Source organism: Oryctolagus cuniculus, chromosome 5, assembly GCF_964237555.1.
Source record: "Oryctolagus cuniculus chromosome 5, mOryCun1.1, whole genome shotgun sequence".
Lineage (NCBI taxonomy): Eukaryota > Metazoa > Chordata > Mammalia > Lagomorpha > Leporidae > Oryctolagus > Oryctolagus cuniculus.
The window spans coordinates 137,754,226-137,774,722 of NC_091436.1; the positions used below are offsets into that span (position 1 = coordinate 137,754,226).

General features: G+C 36.6%; 1 protein-coding gene across 37 annotated transcripts in view; it reads left to right on the forward strand.

The window, feature by feature from the left end:
* The window catches only part of LOC100350450 (testis-expressed basic protein 1), a 114,559-nt gene that overhangs the window by 69,578 nt on the left and 24,484 nt on the right, over positions 1-20,497 (forward strand). For 8 of the 37 annotated variants that reach the window (XM_070074782.1, XM_070074781.1, XM_070074776.1 and 5 more), the window contains 8 exons: positions 2,835-2,855; positions 5,712-5,732; positions 6,431-6,448; positions 9,526-9,546; positions 10,768-10,788; positions 14,392-14,418; positions 15,315-15,341; positions 16,986-17,495. In XM_070074782.1, the coding sequence (XP_069930883.1) occupies positions 2,835-2,855; positions 5,712-5,732; positions 6,431-6,448; positions 9,526-9,546; positions 10,768-10,788; positions 14,392-14,418; positions 15,315-15,341; positions 16,986-17,044 (215 nt within the window). In that variant the 3' untranslated portion in view covers positions 17,045-17,495. Of the gene's footprint in view, positions 1-2,834; positions 2,856-5,201; positions 5,678-5,711; positions 5,733-6,430; positions 6,449-9,525; positions 9,547-10,767; positions 10,789-11,485; positions 11,794-14,391; positions 14,419-15,314; positions 15,342-16,985; positions 17,498-20,497 lie in introns of those variants that run through there. The other 29 variants (XM_070074762.1, XM_070074773.1, XM_070074758.1 and 26 more) reach the window with 15 other exon arrangements.

The window sequence follows — 20,497 nt, forward strand, 5'->3', positions numbered from 1 at the left end:
CAATGAGGTTTCACCTTTCTCCAGTTAGAATGGCCCTCATATAGAAATCAGCAAATGACAAATGTTGGTGAGGATGTGGAGAAAAAGGTACCCTAAACCACTGTTGGTGGGAATATAAACTGGCACGGCCACTGTGGAAGTCAGTATGGAGATACCTCAGAAATCTGAATATAGACCTACCATATGACCCTGCCATCCCGCTCCTGGGAATTTACCCAAACCCAAAGACATCAGCATATGAGAGTTATTTGTACTTCTGTGTTCACTGCAGTACAATTCACAATAGCTAAGATATGGAATCAATCAAGATGTCCATCAACTGATGACTGGAAAAAAATATTATGGTATATATAAGCTGTAAAAAAAAAATGAAATCCTGTCTTTTGTAACAAGATGGCCACAACTCGAAACTATTATACTCAGTGAAATAAGCAAGCCTAAAAAAGACAGATATCATATATTTTCCCTGATCTGAGGTAACTAATAGAGTACCTGAAATGTAATGTATTGGCGTGAAACAGACATTTTGAGAACTTATTTTTTTTTATAGCCCTTGTCTCTTCCGTTGAGAAACAGTGTTTGCTTTATTTTGTTTTTCTCTTCATACTATTGCTGAACTCCTTTACTTAGAATAGGGTTAACTATATGATCGTTAAGTATACTGAAAATCAAGAGTGGGAATCTGAGAGGGAGTGGGAGGAAGCATTGGAGCACGGGAGGGAGGGAGGTTTGGGGCAGCAGGGAAGTGCCACTATGTTCCCAAATCTGTATATATGAAATATATTAAAGTTGTATAACTTAAAATTTTAAAAAATACAGAGTACAAAACATTAATGTATATGAGTGAAATAGACATTCTGAGATTTGAGTATTGTTTATATTATTGAGGAATAGTGGTTTTCCTACTTACTATTTGCTGAATTCTATATTTGGTGTAGGGTTAAGCTTTAGGTTATAAAATACATTGAAAGTATGTAATTGTAAAAATTAATAGAAAAAAAGAATAGAAGAAAGAAGGAGGATGGGAGTGTGGGAAGTATCATTATGCCTTTAAATTTGTATATATGAAATACATGAAATTTTTTCACCTTAAAAAAATAAAGGTATCTAATTCTCTGTCTCTCTCTTTCTGTTTCTCTCTCTCTCTCTCTCTCTCTCTGTGTGTGTGTGTGTGTGTGTGAGAGAGAGAGAGAGAGAGAGAGAGAGAGAGAAAGCGAGTAGGGACTGTAAGAGGAAAATGAGGAAGGAAGGGAAGGCTACAAAAGTATCTCAATAGGCTAGGGCATGACACATTTCTCAATTTCTTTTTTTTAACTTTTATTTAATGAATATAAATTTCCAAAGTACAGAATATGGATTACAATGGCTTCCCCCCCATAATGTCCCTCCCACCCACAACCCTCCCCTTATCCACTCCCTCTCCCCTTCCATTCACATCAAGATTCATTTTCAATTCTCTTTATATACAGAAGATCAGTTTAGCATACATTAAGTAAAGATTTCAACAGTTTGCTCCCACACAGAAACATAAAGTGAAAAATACTGTTTGAGTACTAGTTATAGCATTAGATCTCAATGTACAGCACACTAAGGACAAAGATCCTACATGAGGAGTAAGTGCACAGTGACTCCTGTTGTTAACTTAACAAATTGACACTCTTGCTTATGGCATCAGTAATCACCCTAGGCTCTTGTCATGAGCTGCCAAGGCTATGGAAGCCACCTGAGTTCACTGACTCTGATCATTTTTAGACAAGGCTGTGGTCAAAGTGGAAGTTCTCTCCTCCCTTCAGAGAAAGGTACCGCCTTCTTTGATAACCCATTCTTTCCACTGGGATCTCACTCACGGAGATCTTTCATTTAGGTTTTTTTTTTCCCCCCAGAGTGTCTTGGCTTTCCATGCCTGAAATACTCTCATGGGCATTTCAGCCGGATCCGCATGCCTTAAGGGCTGATTATGAGGCCAGAGTGCTGTTAGGACATTTGCCATTCTATGGGTCTGCTGTGTATCTCACTTCCCATGTTGGATCATTCTCTCCCTTTTTGATTCTATCAGCTAGTATTTGCAGACACTATTCTTGTTTATGTGATCCCTTTGGTTCTTAGTCCTATCATTACGATCAATTGTTGTGGGGAGCAACCCTGACTAGACTAAGTTACTGGAATTAAGACTTATTCTATGCATCTGCTCTCCCACAATATGGCGCTGGGAGAGAAGAAAACAGCTTCTACACAGCTGCCTCCAGTTCAGCCAATAAACTGTAGGACTTGCTCCTGATTGGAGGAGAGCAGCGTACTCAGCGTGTGGGCAGCTGAGTTAGGATTGGCGGAGGAGGACTATAAAGGAGGAGAGAGACGGCATGCACCAGGAACATCTAAGGGGAACATCTAAGGGGAACACCTGTGCAGCCCCCGAGAGAGCTGGCTGGCGGTGTGCCGCTCCCCTGCGGAAGTGGGGAATGTGGCCAGGAGGAACTGCCCTTCCACGGAGGTGGAAGGGTCGGTAGCCAACCCGGGAAGAACCAGCAGCAAACCCGGGGAGGGCCGAGCAGACAAAAGAACAGCGCAGGGTTCAGTGTTGCTCCTCCACGAAGAGGGGGAGCGACAATTCTGAACAGAAATTGATCACTGGGACTAGTGAGATGGCATTGGTACATTGAAAAGGGTGCTCCATCACTAGCTGTGGACCCATCCTTGAATAACATTCCCAAAACAAAGGGGTCTCTCTTTAATCTCCCTGTTTCTACTATTATTCAGTATAAGGCACAAGTGACATAAGTGAAATTTGTTTCATCACACAACCACACTAATTTGTTTGTTTGTTTTTATTGAAGCAAGACCTGGGCAGCCTACAAGTAAGTCTCCTTTCAATCTTATTATTACATTTATTTCTTATGAAATCTATTTAGAGGCTGATTTGTACCCTGTTGTGACTTAAGATTTGTATTTCTGATTCTATTTGCTAACTTTTTTCAGCATTAATCACCTTTTAGTTTGTTTTCCCTATTACTATTTCTACGTACTTATTCCATTTTCAACTATCGATGTCTATTTGGAGACTCCAATTGAAACTGATACCTGATTACTTGATGTGATGCTGTGATAATGTTTATCTGGTACTAATAATGTGCCTGGCACTGTACTCAAGGCTTTACGTGTGTGTGTGTGTGTGTGTGTGTGTGTGTGTAAGTATGTATGAGTGTCTATATGTACTTATGATAAATATTTCTATTCCCATTATATAAAGAAGAAAATTGTTGGACTCGGTAACTTGCCCATGATCACACATCTAAGCGCCAAGTCTACCTAACTGACTTTAAAGTCAAACAGTGCCTACATTCATCCAAATGGTCACCCAGCCATAATATATTTATGCTAATGGATCAAAAAGAAAAGTATTTCTATACTTAGCCTAAAAACACAATTATTAACAAAAAAAGAATTGTAGTATAATGATGATGATGAATCAACACAATCATTCCAAAGAAGTAAAAGGAAAGGACAGCATAAGAAGAAGGTAATAAACTCTTGGTGGTATAAAATGCTTTAGGAAAGTTTGAATTAACAAAAAGAAATCAGAAGAAAATAGCCTCTATCAATAATTCCACTCCTAATCTTTCTTTCCAAAAAGATACCCAAATTAAGAGGGGTTTTAATAGAATAATCTGAAGATATTTATCTTCCCACTATATTTGATTTTTTAAAAAAGTTATTCATTTATTTATTTGTTTATTTGAAGTCAGAATTACAGAGAGATAGAGCCAGAGACAAGAGAAGACAGAAAAAGAGATCTTCCATCCTTTGGTTCACTGCCCAGATAGCCACAACAGTCATTTTAGGTCACCCCACAAAGCTGGCAGGGGACCATATACTTGAGCCGTCTGCCACTGCTTTTCCCAGGCCATTAGCAGGAAGCTAGATCGAAGATGGAGCAGGTGGACACGAATTGGAGCCCATATGGGATGCCAGCATCACAGGTGGCAGCCATACCTATTATGCCATAATGTTGGCCCCTGATTGATTCTAGAAAGTTTGGTAGTCTCTCAAAGTTTTGTTTTTAAAATTTCAGCAGAAAGAGTTTGAGAATAATGTCTTCACATTCAAGAAACCTCTCATTTATTTGATTTCTTTTTCACACTAAAACAAGAGCCAAGTAAGTTTACTTTGTTTATATCAGTTCTGGGGTTGGCTCTTATTCTGATCATACAGTTCTCCAAACATTTAAGACCTTAACATTCAAGCTTTTCAATCTCTTTTGTTTTATATTGAATAGTTTCCTCTAAAGTTACCGATGAATATCTTAAAAAATAAAAGATCCACTGATGGCAAGTCAAATAATGAGCTAGCAAAAGGTGACCTGAAATTAGAGATACTTTTGAACATATTTTAAATCAGATTATTTAACTGACACATAACTGTACATGTTTTACAGGATACAGTATAATAATTCAATACACTTACATAATGTATAATAATAAAATCAGGATAATTAGCATTTCCATATCCTTAAATATAATCTCTTTGTATTGAAACCTACAAATTCTTCTCTTCTAGTTCTTTATAAAATATATAAAACATTGTTGTTAACTATAGTCATTTCACTGCTACAGAACATTTGAAATTATTCCTCCTATACAAAAATTTTAAAAAATTGTCACATGAGAAGTTATGTTATTTTATACTATATAAATGATTTTGGCAGAAAAATAAAACAGATGAAAGAAATGTAATTGAATTGGCAAAATTAAACTAATTCATATTTTACTCATTTAAAATGTAACAAAAGCCTACTCTATGCCAAAGAGTAGGATATAGCAAGAATCAAGACAGGAAAAGATACTGCTTTCCCAGAGTTTATATATAAATTTAAATATTCCTGATACGTTTCACATCAAGAGAGATTGAAGAGAACAGGAAGAAAAAGTGTTCCTCTCTCCCATTTCTGGAAATGGAATTCTTACATTTGACAGATAATGTTTAAGTAGCACATAAGAGTATATTTCTGTCCTCATTCACTGAAGATTATCGGTGTTCTGAAACACTGGAGATTTTCATGTTCTGAAAACTTAACATTATTGATATCTGCAATTGTAAGGAGACCTCTTTCTGTTTGTCATGTACATTATACATTTACTATGGGATTTCCCTTAAATGTAGTTGTTTCCATTTTTTTAAAGATTTTTTTTTTTTTTATTTGAAAGAGCTACAGAGAGGCAGAGACAGAGAGAGAGGTCTTCCATCCGCTGGTTCACTCCCCAGATGGCCGCAACAGCCGGAGCTGCTCCAATCCGAAGCCAGGAGCCAGGAGCTTCCTCAGCGTCTCCCATGTGGGCACAAGGGCCCAAGCACCTGAGCCATCCTCCGCTGTTATCCCAGGCCACAACAGAGAGCTGGATCAGAACCTGCGCCCATATGGGAGGCCAGGCCTTAACCCACTGCGCCACAGCGCCAGCCCCATTGTTTCCATTTTAAAAGAAATGTTGGCATTTATATTTCTTCATGCCTTCCTCCAATTACCAGAATTTCATTGCACTATTAAAAGAACTGCTAATAAAGATTAATGGAAAAATAAATGTTAGTTTTTTCTAGATAAATTGCCTATCTAAAAACAAACAAGACTTTGCACACTAAAAAAAAATCAGCAAAAATTCTATTATTGTTGTCAATACTGTTGTGTCAACTCACCCTAATACTTTGTATTTGAATTTTAGCACATGCAGCAATACCTATCAGTAAGTTACTTTTTTTTCATTAATGTGGTACAGTTGATGCCCCAAAACATGGAGAAAAATTTTCTTAATTCTGACCCAAATCCCATTTAATGCTTGTATTTTTAAATTCCCTCCCCACCATCACTCAGCAATTTGCTGGGTTATTAATTACTCATTAAAAAATAATCATTTGACTAAGAGACTAAAAAGGAAGCATTTTGTCTTCTTTAAAAAATTTAAACAGCTTTTAATAACAAATGAAAATTTTCCTTGCTACAAGAAGGAAAGCTACACAGAATGAGATATAACAAATGTGGAGATACCAAGAAGGAACAGAGATAAAATAGGAAAGAGAATAAGTGCAATTAGCATTTAAATTGGCAATTGTATAAAAGTTCTATATAGTACTTAAACTCTCCTTAACCGGACCAGATAGAAAAAAAAAAAAAAATGATCTAAGCATGTATGTATTAGTTGCCTTTTGTCTTTGCAAAATTGAAATATACTATATAGAGCCACTCAAACCAGACTAGGACTATTCCTTTACCACAAAAGCATTAAGGTTAATCCCTCTTTTTCTATTATACATATCTGTCCGGGGGAGGTTTAGAGTCTTCCAAAAATCTCTTTGTTAATCCCTTGGAAATAACAAGGAAAGAAACTATATTCTTAACCCAAAAATTCTGCTAATGTATTTTTGTTTCATATTGTCCTACCAGTTACACCAATACCTATCGGTAAGTCATTAATCATGTATTTCTTAGTTCTAGTGTCTTAAAAAATTTTTCCTGAAGTATTCTCATACATACTTCTGATCCCCTACCACCTCTAATTTTGTAGTATCCTTTTAAGTACTGACGAATTTAGAAACTACAATATATCCAAGGAGTCACATAAAATAATAATGAAATAAGGAATAAAGTATAAAATATTAAGAACCTGAGGTAGTATTTACAAACATAATAAGTGCTGGCCTTGTTCTGGTGAAATTTACATATTCATATATTACTGATCCCATTTAAATTAACCTGATTCTTTTAGAAAGCAAATTTTTGTTTAAGCTCATAATTTCATTTCTAGAGATAAGTTTTAGGGAAGAATTCTAAATATATAATAAAACTGCTTGCATGATGCTAATGGGTTATATAATGCAAAGGTAATAGATAATGGTAGTTGAGAAAGAAATCAGATGGATCAAAGTACAAATTCCAGCTAAAACAGCAACTATGTGACTTTGTAATTTATTTTTTAGTTTGTATTATCTCTATTCAGCATAATTTCTAATTACTTCCAAGCAAACAATTTATCATTTTCCTTCTTCTACATTATTGGAACAATGAATAATAACTTAATTATAAATTGACATAAAGCAGAAATCACTACTAAAAACAATGGTGAGGATTGGGCCAGGTAGAAGCCAGGAGCCAGGAGCTTCTTTCATGGTGAGGATTGGGCCAGGTAGAAGCCAGGAGCCAGGAGCTTCTTTCATGTCTTCCATGTGAGTGGCAGGAGTCCAAGCACCTGGGTCATCTTCTGCTTTTTCCAGGCCATTAGCAGGGAGGAAGATGGATTAAAAGTGAAGCAGCTGGGATGGGAACCAGTGTGGATATGGGGTGTTGGCATCACAGGTAGTGGCTTTACCAGCTATGCCACAGCACAAACCCCTGCTGACACTTTGACATATGAAAACCCTGAACCCTGAGAGTCAAATTGTTTTCCATCTCTTTTCTTCTGTATTTTCTAATATTCCTATAAGTTAAAAATAGTTTTATTTTTAAGTTTGTTGTTGTTGCCATTACCATTATTATTGTTTTGGTTTTTTGTTTCATTTGGTTTGGAGTTTCTTAGTCAACATTCACAGAAATAAAATAAATCACATGGAAAGGACTAAAAAATGTTCTTCTTGCTAGAGAATTACATTAGAAAAGAAAAACAAAGGGAAATCATGCGAGCAAAAGATATTGGAGTCAGATCACAGGAAAGACCACGGGAAAGAATACACTTAAGAATTTCATATTCCATTCTGAAACTATAGGGTCACAAAACAAAATAAAAGGCAGAAATAACAAAATTAAAGATGTATCAAGTGAGAGTATAAAGAGGGACATAATCCAAAGAATAGAAAAAGAAAGGAATAGAGTTGTCAAAAGTAGTGTTAAGTGATTAGGTATTTAGCCTAGTGGTAAAGATTCCTGCAAACTGCAGTCCCAGCTCTGGCTCCTGACTCCAGCTTTCCACCAACGCAGACTCTGGGATGCAGCAGTGATGGTTCAAATAACAGGGCTCCTGCCATCCATGTGGGAGACCTAAATTGCATTTCTGGCTCCCAGCACTGGTCCGGCCCAGCCCTGGCCTTTGTATGCATTTGGGAATGAAGCAGAAGGTAGAATTTCTCTCTTTTTCTCTCCTCTGTGTGGGAAGGAGGGGTCCCTCTCTCATTCTCTCTACTCTCAAATTAAAAAACAGAGTTGACAATAAAAGGGAAAGGCTTGTGTTTGTCCTCCTTCATAAAATTTATCATATTTAATCTTGGACCACCCATGCTGAAAAATAAAAGCCTTTTCTGACTTCCCCTCCTTGAAAGAACTGAATTGAGACTTGCCTTTCATGATATTGGTGCAAATTTCATAAATATATGTTTTCATTTAAGAAAAAAAAGTAGGTCTAAAAATACCAATTAATAAACTTATACTAACAGATCAATAAAAAGCATGACCCAACTAAATGCTATCTATAAGAACTTACCTCAAATATTTTTATATAGACAACTTTAATTGTACTTCAATCCCCTCAAGATAGTTTTTTTAGCATAAAAAGAATAGTCTTAACATATTTCATAGATAAAATTCTAAGAAAACTGTAGTTCCCTACCTCTTTTCCTTCCTCCCTCCCTGAATCCAATCCCCATCCTGTCTTTTTTCCTTTAATTATTACAATAACATACTAACAATAACAAATATGATATATAAGCTGAGACAACATTATTTTTTAAAACAGCAGCAAAGGTATCAGTATCAATATAATATAAAATAGGGCTCAGTGCAAAGAAAATTACTAATGACAAAGATAACAATATACATCAATGCATCAAGAAGACAGAAATCTTAAATATGCATGCACATAAAAGTGCTTAAAATACATAAGAAAAAATCTTATAGAGCTGAAAACAGTAAACATAAACATTCACAATTATAGTTAATAAATTTAATACCCATACTCAGCATTTGATAGAACTACTAGATGGAACATGAAAGACATGAAAGAATTAGCCATGCAGATATCTAAGAGGAAATATTTCAACCAAAGGAGACCACAAGTAAACCAAACTGGGTAGAAAGACGTTGGGAAAAACAATAAAGCCTGTATAACTGGAGAAGAATGGAAAAGACACAAAGAGAATCTACCACACAGCTATGAGGAAATAGGTTTTCTAAGCCCTTCTTGCAAGAGACGCAATGACCAGCTTTGGCTCAAGCAACTTAGGGAGCATTTGGTAGCTCCTAGCACAGGGGTCTGACAGTTTAAAAGGCTCCTTCTGGTTGCTCTATTGAGAACAGTCTAGGAGGCAAAGGTGAAAGCAGAGAGAGCAATCAGAGAGATGACAGTAACTTGGAACACAAGGAGCCTTACAAAGGCAGGTAAAAGTACAAAATTCTTGTAACACACTAGTAGATTGTTATGCCACCACAGTTCATTTCCTACTAGAGGTCTTGGTGGTATCTAGAAGAATTAGAGAAATGAGAGTGGGGAGAAAAATTGTATTTCTTATTTAAAAATTCTACAATTAACCTATCTTCTTGTTTTGATTTTTCAGGAATAGCTCACATACCCACTGGTATGTTTCTTTTTTATTTTTTAAGATTTATTTATTTTAAAAGTGGACAGAGAAAGAGAAAGGGAGAGAGATTGAGATCTTCTGTCTATTGATTAAGTCTCCAAATTTACACAATAGCCAGGACTGGCCCCAGAACAAAATCAGAAACCAGGCACTCCATCCAAGTTTCCTGCAAAAGTGGAAAAAAAAAAAAAAAAACACCAAGTACTTAGGCCATCTTCTGCTACCATCTTCAGTGCGTTAGTAGGAAGCTGTATCAGAAGCAGAGGAGCCCAGTGTTAAGAATCAGCATTCTGATATGAGTTGCAGGCATCCTATGCAGCGGCTTAACCCACTGTGCCACAATGCACACTCTCTAAGGTTTTTACCTGTTTCTAGTACTTTAGTTTCCTCTAAGGGCTGGAGGGAGGGGAAGAGGAGGACAAACATTTTCTATAAAGGCTAGATAATAAATATTTTAGATTTTACAAGCCATAAAGTCTCTGTCACAAGTACTTAAATCTGTTGTAGTACAAAAGCAATCATTGGCAATACATACAAGAATAAGCATGTTTTTGTCCCAATAAAACACTCTTTGTAGACTTCTTGAAATTTGAATTTATGTAATTTCAGTGTGTCACTAAGTATTATGACTGCTGTTTTCAACCATTTAGAAATGTAAAATCCATTCTTACCTCAAAAAGCTAAAACAGGCAGCAAACTAGATTTGTCCCATAGGCTATAATTTACCAACCCCTGCCATAGAGTTTACATAACTACATTTTCATCTCTGGTTATCGTATTGTCTCTCTCACAATTTCATGTTTTCCTATTATTTGTGCTTTTTGTACTAAATATATCAAGGAAATCATCCTGAGAGATATATCTTTATTTCAGTACCATAAATACTTCACAACAAACATCATTAGTAAATAGTGCTAGCATGTATCTTCAAAACAAGACCATAATGCATCTATATTTTGCAAACTGTAGTCTTAAAACCATGGGCAAAACTGATAAGGATTAATGAAAAGTAAAGTTCATTTAATTTTCTTATCACAAGTTCTTTCCAAACTAAAACAAACCAAATAGTCAAGAAATAGGGAAGGGAAATGAAGGCTTCTCACTTTTAAATAAACAGAATTTAGTTGTTAATGGCTAGTCCATCCAAAGTAGAGGCTTGGGAATTGAAAGGAGGGGAACCCCAATATCTACTAATGCGTTCATCTTTGCTTCCTTCAGTGGACAGTTCTGGAAAAATCAGTAAGTTCATATCATTTGCTTTCTTACCAATCTCTGATCTAGAACCTATGGGTTTTGTTCCCATATTGCTTACATGACAAGGTCTTCTACCTCAGAGTAGGCGTTGTTCCTTAAGTCAGTGGTTCCCTTGATTTTCAATTTTATTTATTCTTACCTATTTTACTTTTGCAAGAAAATTTGATAGCCTTGTATTGGAGTCTAATTATCTATTACCAAAATTATTGATTGCATGTATTTCCATTTAGTCTATCACAACAGAGCCTATTTTCTCTGTGCTATACTCTGGCAGATAATGATTGTTGATTAAAAAAAATCTCCTAAAATAGATATAAAATAGACGTACAGACAAATGATGATATTGATAACTGACGAACAATATACATTTTCCAAACTGATCATGATAGTGGATAACAAACTGACTTACGAAAGAACAAAACTATATGGTTTGGATTTGTTGGGACTGATATTAGTTACCCAAGGATTCAATGGCACCAGCTAAATGACATCCCAAATATAACAGTCTCTGTGGAAGGGGATATAGAGTTTTGGTGAGCAGTACTCCTGATGACGAAGCAGAAAGTTTTATACTCTCTAGAGGTCCTGTTTCTGCATTGACTTAGAAAATATATCATGGGAAAGTAAGTTCTCCATAAGTTAAAGAATCCCTACTGATCTTTCTTTTGGGTTTTGTTTTTAGCACTTTCTCCTATGGGTAAGTTCCTTATCTATCTTCAACTCTGATATTTCACATTGCTTCTATTTTATTTTCTGGCCTGGCTATTTTTATCCCAAATTAGAGAATTCTTCTTCAAAGGTTACTTAAATGTCTCTATTATCTGTCAGTATTTTAAATAACTACTTTCAGAAGGATTGCTGCTAAAAATCCTCATGATTCCAGCAAAATATAATGAAAGAAAGATTGATTTCTGAGTTTTATTAATTCTTTGCTGAGAATTAAAAACTTTTTTGTTATAGCAATAGTAAGAAGTTGATACAGTGTGAGAACATCACTTATATACAATCTTTACATGGCTGTTAAGTGTTTTATTTATTTATTTATTTATTTATTTTATTTATTTATTTATTTATTTATTTTTGACTGACAGAGTTAGACAGTGAGAGAGAGAGAGAGAAAGGTCTTCCTTCCGCTGGTTCACCCCCCAAATGGCCGCTACGGCCAGTGCGCTGCGCCAATCTGAAGCCAGGGGTCTGGTGCTTCCTCCTGTTCTCCCACGCAGGTGCAGGGCCCAAGCACTTGGGCCATCCTCCACTGCCTTCCCAGGCCACAGCAGAGAGCTGGACTGGAAGAGAAGCAACCGGGACAGAACTGGTGCCCCAACCAGGACTAGAAACCGGGGTGCCAGTGCTGCAGGCGGAGGATCAGCCTAGTGAACCACGGCACCGGCCTGTTAAGTGTTTTTAAAGCTAGATAAATAAAAAAGAATATTGACAACCTAAAAATATAAGTAAAAAAAATTAAAAATAAAAGAAAGAAAACTCTTTTTTAGTTGTAAGTAAAGGCCACCTGAGTATTTATTAATAGAAAATAAGACTATTTAAGAACAAAATTTCATCTACTTGCTGTCATCTTCTAAATACCTTAGTTTTGAGGAACAGTAAGTATTAAGCACCTGCTACACACTGTGTACTTTCAGAAGCAGTAGCTCCCTCTCTTGCCTGCTAGTTGTTACTATCTCCTTCTTTACAGATCAGGAAAGTCACTCAGATATTTTCCTGAAATTGGAAAACAGCCATGTCAGGATTTAAATCTAGGTCTCTAAAGTACATACTCTTTCCACAAATGCCTTTTTAATGATTAGTCACGAAAACATATATATTAATCAAATGTTTATAAATAAAAAAATACATGTACTACAGAGTTGAATAATTAAATGCACACAAAAGTTCCTTTTAAAAATAGGAGACTTCCCATTTAATATTTTAAATTTAGTGTGACACATTTCAAGCATTCTAAACACCAACAGATATAAAATGTTTTTATATATAATTTTAACTTTATTCTTTATATATAATTTATATATAATAACTTTATATATAATTTAACTTTATTCTTTCAAGAAACAATATGCATTCAAGCAGTCATTATGTGCCAACATTCTGCAAATACCCACCCCACTTAGAGAAGATGGTAGGAATGTGACCTAATAGGTTTTCCTTACAAAAAGAGGGATATCTGTGATAGTTAAATTTATGTGTCAACTTAAGTCAGAAGAACTCTCAAAAATACAAAGGCTCTAAGAACAGGTAGCAGGCTGTCTCTTCCAGGATGTAAATTGGTTTTTAGTGAATTTTTATGTTTATTTATTTATATAGTTAGTGTTTTGTTAAGGATATTTGCATCTATTCTCATTGGGGATACTTGTCTATTTTTCTTTGTTGCATCTTTTTCTGGTTTTGGAATTAAGGTGATATCGGCCTCATAGAAGGAGTTTGGGAGAATTCCCTCCTTTTCAACTGTCTTGAATAGTTTAAGAAGAATTGGGATTAGTTCTTTAAAAGTTTGCTTGAATTCAGCAGTAAAGCCATCTGTACTGGGCTTTTGTTGTTGTTATTGTTGGGTCTTTAATACTAATTACATCTTCATTTTGGTTATTGGTCTATTCAGGTTTTCTATGTCTTGATGTGTCAGTGTGGTAAATTGTATGTGTCTAGAAATCTATTTCTTTCTATTTCTTCTATATTTTCCAATTTGTTGGCACATAGCTATTTGTAGTAATCCCTGACGACTCTATTTCTGTGGTATCTGTTGTAACATCTCTTTTTTTCATATCTGATTTTAACTTGGGCCTTCTCCCTTTTCTTTTTTGGTTAGTTGGGCCAAAGGTTTACCAATTTTGTTTATATTTTCATGAAAACAACTTTTCATTTCACTGGTCTTTTGTATTTTTTATTTGTTTTTTTATTTATTTTATTTTATTTTATTTTATTTTTTATTTTTTTGGTTTCAAACATTTATTTAATGAATATAAATTTCCAAAGTACAGCTTAGGATTACAATGGCTTCCCCCCCCTCATAACGTCCCTCCCACCCACAACCCTCCCCTTTCCCACTCCCTCTCCCCTTCCATTCACATCAAGATTCATTTTCGTTTCTCTTTATATACAGAAGATCAGTTTAGCATATATTAAGTAAAGATTTCAGCAGTTTGCTCCCACACAGAAACATAAAGTGAAAAATACTGTTTGAGTACTAGTTATAGCATTGAATCTCAATGTACAGCACACTAAGGACAAAGATCCTACATGAGGAGTAAGTGCACAGTGACTCCTGTTGTTGACTTAACAAATTGACACTCCTGTTTATGGCAACAGTAATCACTCTAGGCTCTTCTCCTGAGCTGCCAAGGCTATGGAAGCCCCCTGAGTTCACTGACTCTGATAATATTTAGTCAGGGCCATGGTCAAAGTGGAAGTTCTCTCCTCCCTTCATGTCTTTGAAATTTGGAATACAAGGATAGAAGTAAGAAAAAGCACAGAAGATGTAGAGAAGGAAATGTGAAAAATGCAGGATGATATTTGAAGCATAATGAGAGAAGACACAGAAGAAAAAAATAAAGGATTTCCTATTTTCTTCTCTTGCAGACTGGAGGAAAGCAGCATTATATCCTGGTAAGTGACACGGTTTCCAATAATGACCTATTACTGAAGATATTATACATGGACATCTTCAATGTACAAAACATCATGAAGGAAACGAAATCCAAAGCCTATCTCCCATAAAAATGACATAATACTACAACATTTTAACACATTGGGATGAGTATTTTGACATAGAAGTTAAGCTACTGATCAGGACACCTGTATCTGATACTGCAGTGCTGATGAGTTCAAGTTCCTCTGCTTCCAATCCCGCTTCCTACTAATGCACCTGGGAAGGGAGCAGATGATGGTCCAAGTACTTGGTTCTCTACGACCGCATGGAGACTTGAATGGAGTTCTGGGCTCCTGGCTTTAGGCTAGCCCATTCTTACTCATTGCAGTAGATGAAAGAGCTCTCATTCTCTCTGTTTCTCTCCTCAACCCTCCATCACTTTATTGTTCAAATATACTTAGAATTTTAACATATGATATTGAAACATTAAATTTTAATCTTTGTTTTTTTAAAATTTTAATCTTTGTAAATCTGTGTATCACCTTATATTTTGAGGGAAGGTAGAATGGTAATTATGTATTAAAACTTAAAGAAACAAAGCAAAATGTAAGTTGTTGAGTCAAGTTCACCATATTCCCTATTTCCTCTCCAACATCTAAATAGATGAAAGACTGTTATCTTGTAGAATTTTTGAAGGATGAAAGCATTGGCATGGGTCAGGTCTTCAAGTCAAACATAATTTGGGAGTCTATAAAATGAAAGACAAGGACATAAAGGAGAATTTTCTTTATTTGCTCTTATATTTAACTAATCATAAATTGATATTCTGAATGATACTCATAAATTGATACTCGAGTGGCCAGGCAAATGTCTTTCTCAGATGGTGGTTCTCATGTTGATATATTTCTTGCAGATTGGAGGAAAGAAGAGTTCCAGGCTGGTGAGTCTATGATGGTGTAGAAGGGACCATGTTCTTTGTGTGTGGTCTCACACAAAATGGACAGAAGTTAGCAGAATCACCTAGGTCCAGAGAAGCTCTCACAAAATCATTTCTCTGGGGTCAGCACCCTGGCTCACTTTGTTAATCCTCCACCTGAGGATTAACCTGCATCCCATATGGGCGCAGGTTCTAGTCCAGGTTGCTCCTCCTCCAGTCCAGCTCTCTGCTGTGGCCCAGGAAGGCAGTGGAAGATGTCCCGATTGCTTGGGCACCTGCATCCATGTAGGAGACCGGAGGAGGTATCTGGCTCCTGGCTTTGGATCAACGCAGTGCCAGCCCTACTGGCCAGTTGGGGAGTGAACCAATGGAAGGAAGACCTTTCTCTCTGTCTCTCTCTCTCTCACTGTCTATAACTCTACCTGTCAAATAAATTTTAAAAATAATTAATTAATTAAAAAATAGCTTCTCTGTTCCAGGAATATTGGGATCTTCCCTAGAGAGATGATAGTCCTCTTGTCTTTGTAGTACACATGACCCTGGATGAAGACACTGCCCATCCTGCCCTCTTACTGTCTGAACAGAGACGTGTAACCTGGCATGAAGAGAGGCAAGATCTCCCTGACTGCCCACAGAGATTTGATTCCCTTCCCTGTGGGCTGGGTCAGCTGAATATCACCTCTGGGAGATACTACTGGGAAGTAGATGTTGGGGACACAGTTTCCTGTGATCTAGGAATCTGTAGGGACAATGTAACAAGGAAGGGGAGAGTAACAATATCCCCACAAAATGGTTTCTGGCCATCAGGCTTTATGAGGGGGAGTACTGGGCTCTCACTTCCCCAGAAACTCATCTTACTCTGAGGGAGTCCCCCTGTAGGGTGGGGATATTCCTGGATTATGAAGATGGAGACGTGTCATTCTATAATATGACAGATGGATCCCATATTTACACCTTTACCTGGATTTTGTTCCAAGGGTCCTTAAGACCTTTTTTCAGGCTTTGGAACTCTGACTCAGGCACCTTGACCATTGTCCACTGAAGGAGAGTAGAGTAATGCTGTAATTCAGAAGTGCACCCCATTTCACAAAATAATGACTTTGAGTCCCAATGTTGATTGCCATTCCAGCTAACTATTGTGAAATTGCATTTTTCTTTCTCTTTACTGGTTCATTGTCAAAATGAAGCTGTGGGGCACAGATTTCTGATTGGTCCTTACTACTAATTTTCCTCAACCTTAATAATTGACTTCCTGACCTATGATAGTCCAGTTTAAACATTAGATTTCCTAGTCTTCTTTGCTGCATGTGACTAGATGATGGCTGGTATAACACATGCTGAATTATGTAGTCTGACTTATGAGACTTGTACTAAAGGGAAATTATATGTCTTTGTTATTTACTGTTTCTGTTTAATAGATATGACATTAAGGATGTAACTTGATGAATATTTTTGAGAATGTAATAAGACATGGATAACATAAAAGACATAATTAGTTTAAATTTCTGACAACTTATTGTTACTACTCTTGTTTAACACCAGATATCTTTTCTTTGGAAAATAAACCTTATATCTTTAAGCCATTTGTATATTCTTTGTGTTTCTTATGATGACATCTAATCCTCCCTCATGCACACTCCTTTTCAGCATGGCGGCAGACACCTTCAGTTGAATATTCAGGTGAAATAGGAGGCTTAATGTACTGACCTGCAAACAGAGCTCTTTCTACTCATCCAGTCTTCAGTTTCATCAGACTCATTTTTCCTGGTCTGTCAGTCTCTCCTGACTTCAATTACCACCCTTTCCTACTTAAAATATGAATGCATAATAACTTCAAGTATTCCCCTACTAGTAAATGAAAGCCCTGCCCTTCTTATCCTTCTGTGACATCATCTTAGCAAGACCCTAAATATGGGGTTGCTCATACTAGCAGCTTAACATGTTATAAAAATTCAAACAAGTGAACACACTGGTACCTTATATACTTTTTGTACCTTTCACAACCTGGATGCCAACACTATTTTCCATGCTTTTTCCAGCCATCTACATTTCCTTGGATTTATCCATCAGCCTTTAAAATAATCCACTTATTTAAACTTTCAATTCTTTCAGTTCTATTCTCAATAAAGTACTGTGTTACCACTTAGAAAATCAAAGAGAACTGTCTCATCTTTATAACAACAAATAAAACAATTCTATCTAAATCAGGATGTCTCTATTACCCCTCCTTCTCAGGTTTATTAATACAAACAACATCTTCCTGTTTAGGGAACATCTATTCTCTCCATCAATCCTACACTGACCTACCTTGTATGGGGAACTATCAGTTATTTCACCTAGCTTTCCTACTTAGTCCTTATAATTAATGTAAAAATCTCAAACACTGTTCATATTAAAATTGCAAGAATAAAATTCTCCATGAACTGTGTATCCTCCTGTATATGCATCTTTTTCCTTATATAATCAAAATTCTCAAAATAATTATCTGCAGCATAGAGGGCAAATCCAAAAGAATAACAAACACATGAATATCACAGAGATTTTCCCCTATTTTCCTTCTAGTAGCTCTGCAGTACCATATTTTTTTCAAAGATTCATCTATTTATTTGAAAGGCAAAATTACAGATAGAGAGGGAGAAACAAAAACATCTGTCCACTGCTGCTTCACTCCCCAAATGATTGCAATGGCCAGGAGCTAGGCTGATCCAAAGCCAGGAGCCAGGAGCTTCTTCCAGGTGCCTCAAGGGGTCCAAAACTTTGGCCATCTTCCACTGCTTTCCCAGGACATAGCACAGAGTTGGATTGGAAAAGGAGCACCACAACTGATGCCCATATGGAGGTCTCAGCACTACAGGTTGAGGCTTAGCCTACTGCACCACAGCACTGGCCCCAAGAGTTTCACATTTTACATTCAACCTTTTAACACCTTTTTAATTAAATTTTCTGTGAGGTGAGGGCCTAATTCCATTCTTATGCATTTTCTCGGCCATTTGAAATGATGAAGTGTCCTACCTTATTAGGGAGCAGGGCCAATAATGCATAGCTTTTCATCTTCCAGAAGTCACAAAACAAGTCTCAATAAATTTAAAACAGCAGAAGTCATATCTAGTATCATTTCTGAACACACTGCAATAAACCAGAAAAAAAAATAACTACAGAAGGATTGGAATCCACACAAATACATAGAACTCCTGAACAAACAATGGATTCAGCTACACACAATCAGAAATGAAAATGGAGACATTATGACTGACACCACAGAAATACAAAAGATTGTAGGACAAATTTGATTACCTAAAAATGGACAAATTCTTAAGCATATATAATTAATTTAGCAATATATAATCATGAACAGGATGTCTGAGCAGATCAATAAAGAGTAGAAATATTGAATTAATAATAAAAATCAGCCATCAAAGAAAAGCCCAGAACCAGATGGCTTCAGTGCTGAATCATACTAAACATTTAAAAGACAATTAACAAAAATCTCCTTAAACTATTTCAAAAAGTAGAAGAAGAGGAAAGGGACATTATTTTCTTACAACTCCATCTATGAAAAATATTAAATCTGTTCTCTCTATATTAATATCATAAAAATAAAATTAAAAAAGCAACCCCATTCCCAATAACTACAAAAAAAATTCCTGGGAATAAATTTAACCAAGTAAGTGAAGGTCTCTACAAATGAAAACTAAATCACTGGTGAAAACACTGAAGAGGGCATAAAAAACAGGAAAGCATGACTATTGCCAAAGTCGATTTGCAGATTTAATACAATCCTTAATAGGATTCCAATGACATTTTTCAAAGAACTAGAAAAAAAAACAGTGTTAAAATCTGTATGGAATCACAAAAGACCCAAAAAGCCAAGGTAAGAGTGAGCAAAGAGAAAAGGCATAAGGACTTCTAAGCCTTGTGCTTGCTTAAAAGCCTCTGAAACAGACACTGTGCTGGACAGGAGAGATGCAAAGGTGTTCCAAGGAATCAAGGAGTTTTTAACAAAAACTCCAACATTAGAAATTCCTGAGCAAGCCATTCATAAGAAGATCCTCTTCAGATCAGTTTCAGCTTAAATAAAAGGGACCTGACCAGGTGCTAGTGAACACGACTACTTCCGTGAAATCAGAACTAAACTTCTACCTCTTAAGTCTTCACAGATGAATGCGAAAGACATTCCTGACTGTTCCTATAAGCCAATCAGAAACCTTAGAACTCGACTTCTGGGAGTAACTGACTACGCAGGGACACAGACCTTGGCAATGACCGAGACTGCTCCAACCCACAAAGCAAATTTGTTAGACAGGACATACAGAGACTTACAGACACTGGATAGGCAGGGCCTGCACTACACCCCTCATGAACAGGAAGCAGTTACAGAAGATATGATTCAACAGCCATCAACTCCCCTTAGGATTAAGGGGATGGAGTCTCTGAGGGGGGAATGAATTAGGCAGGTGTACCCTAGTAGGCCAGATCTATGAGATGAGACCCTGAAAAATCCAGATGCTGAATGTTTTACTGATGGCAGCAGCTATATGAAGGAAGGAGTTAGAAAGGCAGATGACATATATACAGATTACAGATATGCTTTCCTTGTGTTACACGCACACACAGCATCTGCCAAGAGAGGGGCTTACTGACTGCAAAGAGTTCCCCTGTTAAATATGGAAAAGAGATACTGGCTCTACTTCAGGCAGTACTGGAGCCTTTAGAAGTAGCGGTCATCCACTGCGAGGGACATCAGAAAGGAGATAATTATGTTAACCAGAGAAATGAGATAGCAGATAGAGCAGCTACACAGGAGAGTTTGGAAATGGCCCTTATACATCAATCTGTGGAAGTAGCTAAGGAACCTCACTATACGGAGCCTGAAAATGAATGGACCCAACAGTGAGGCTATACTAAAAACACAAATGGATAGTGGATGCTAAATCACATTATGCTACCAATGGCCACTTAATAGAAAATTACACAACTCTACCCACTTGGGAAGAGATGCCTTAGTACAACTGGTCTCCTGAGCTTTTGGAGGAAAGGGACCAAATATGGTCATAAAGGAAATGACTCACTCTTGGCCTCTATGTTTACAGAATAACCCTCACCATTTAAGGCCACCTCCCCTGTTGACTCCTGTGCAGAGGAAGGGAACATAAGCAGGT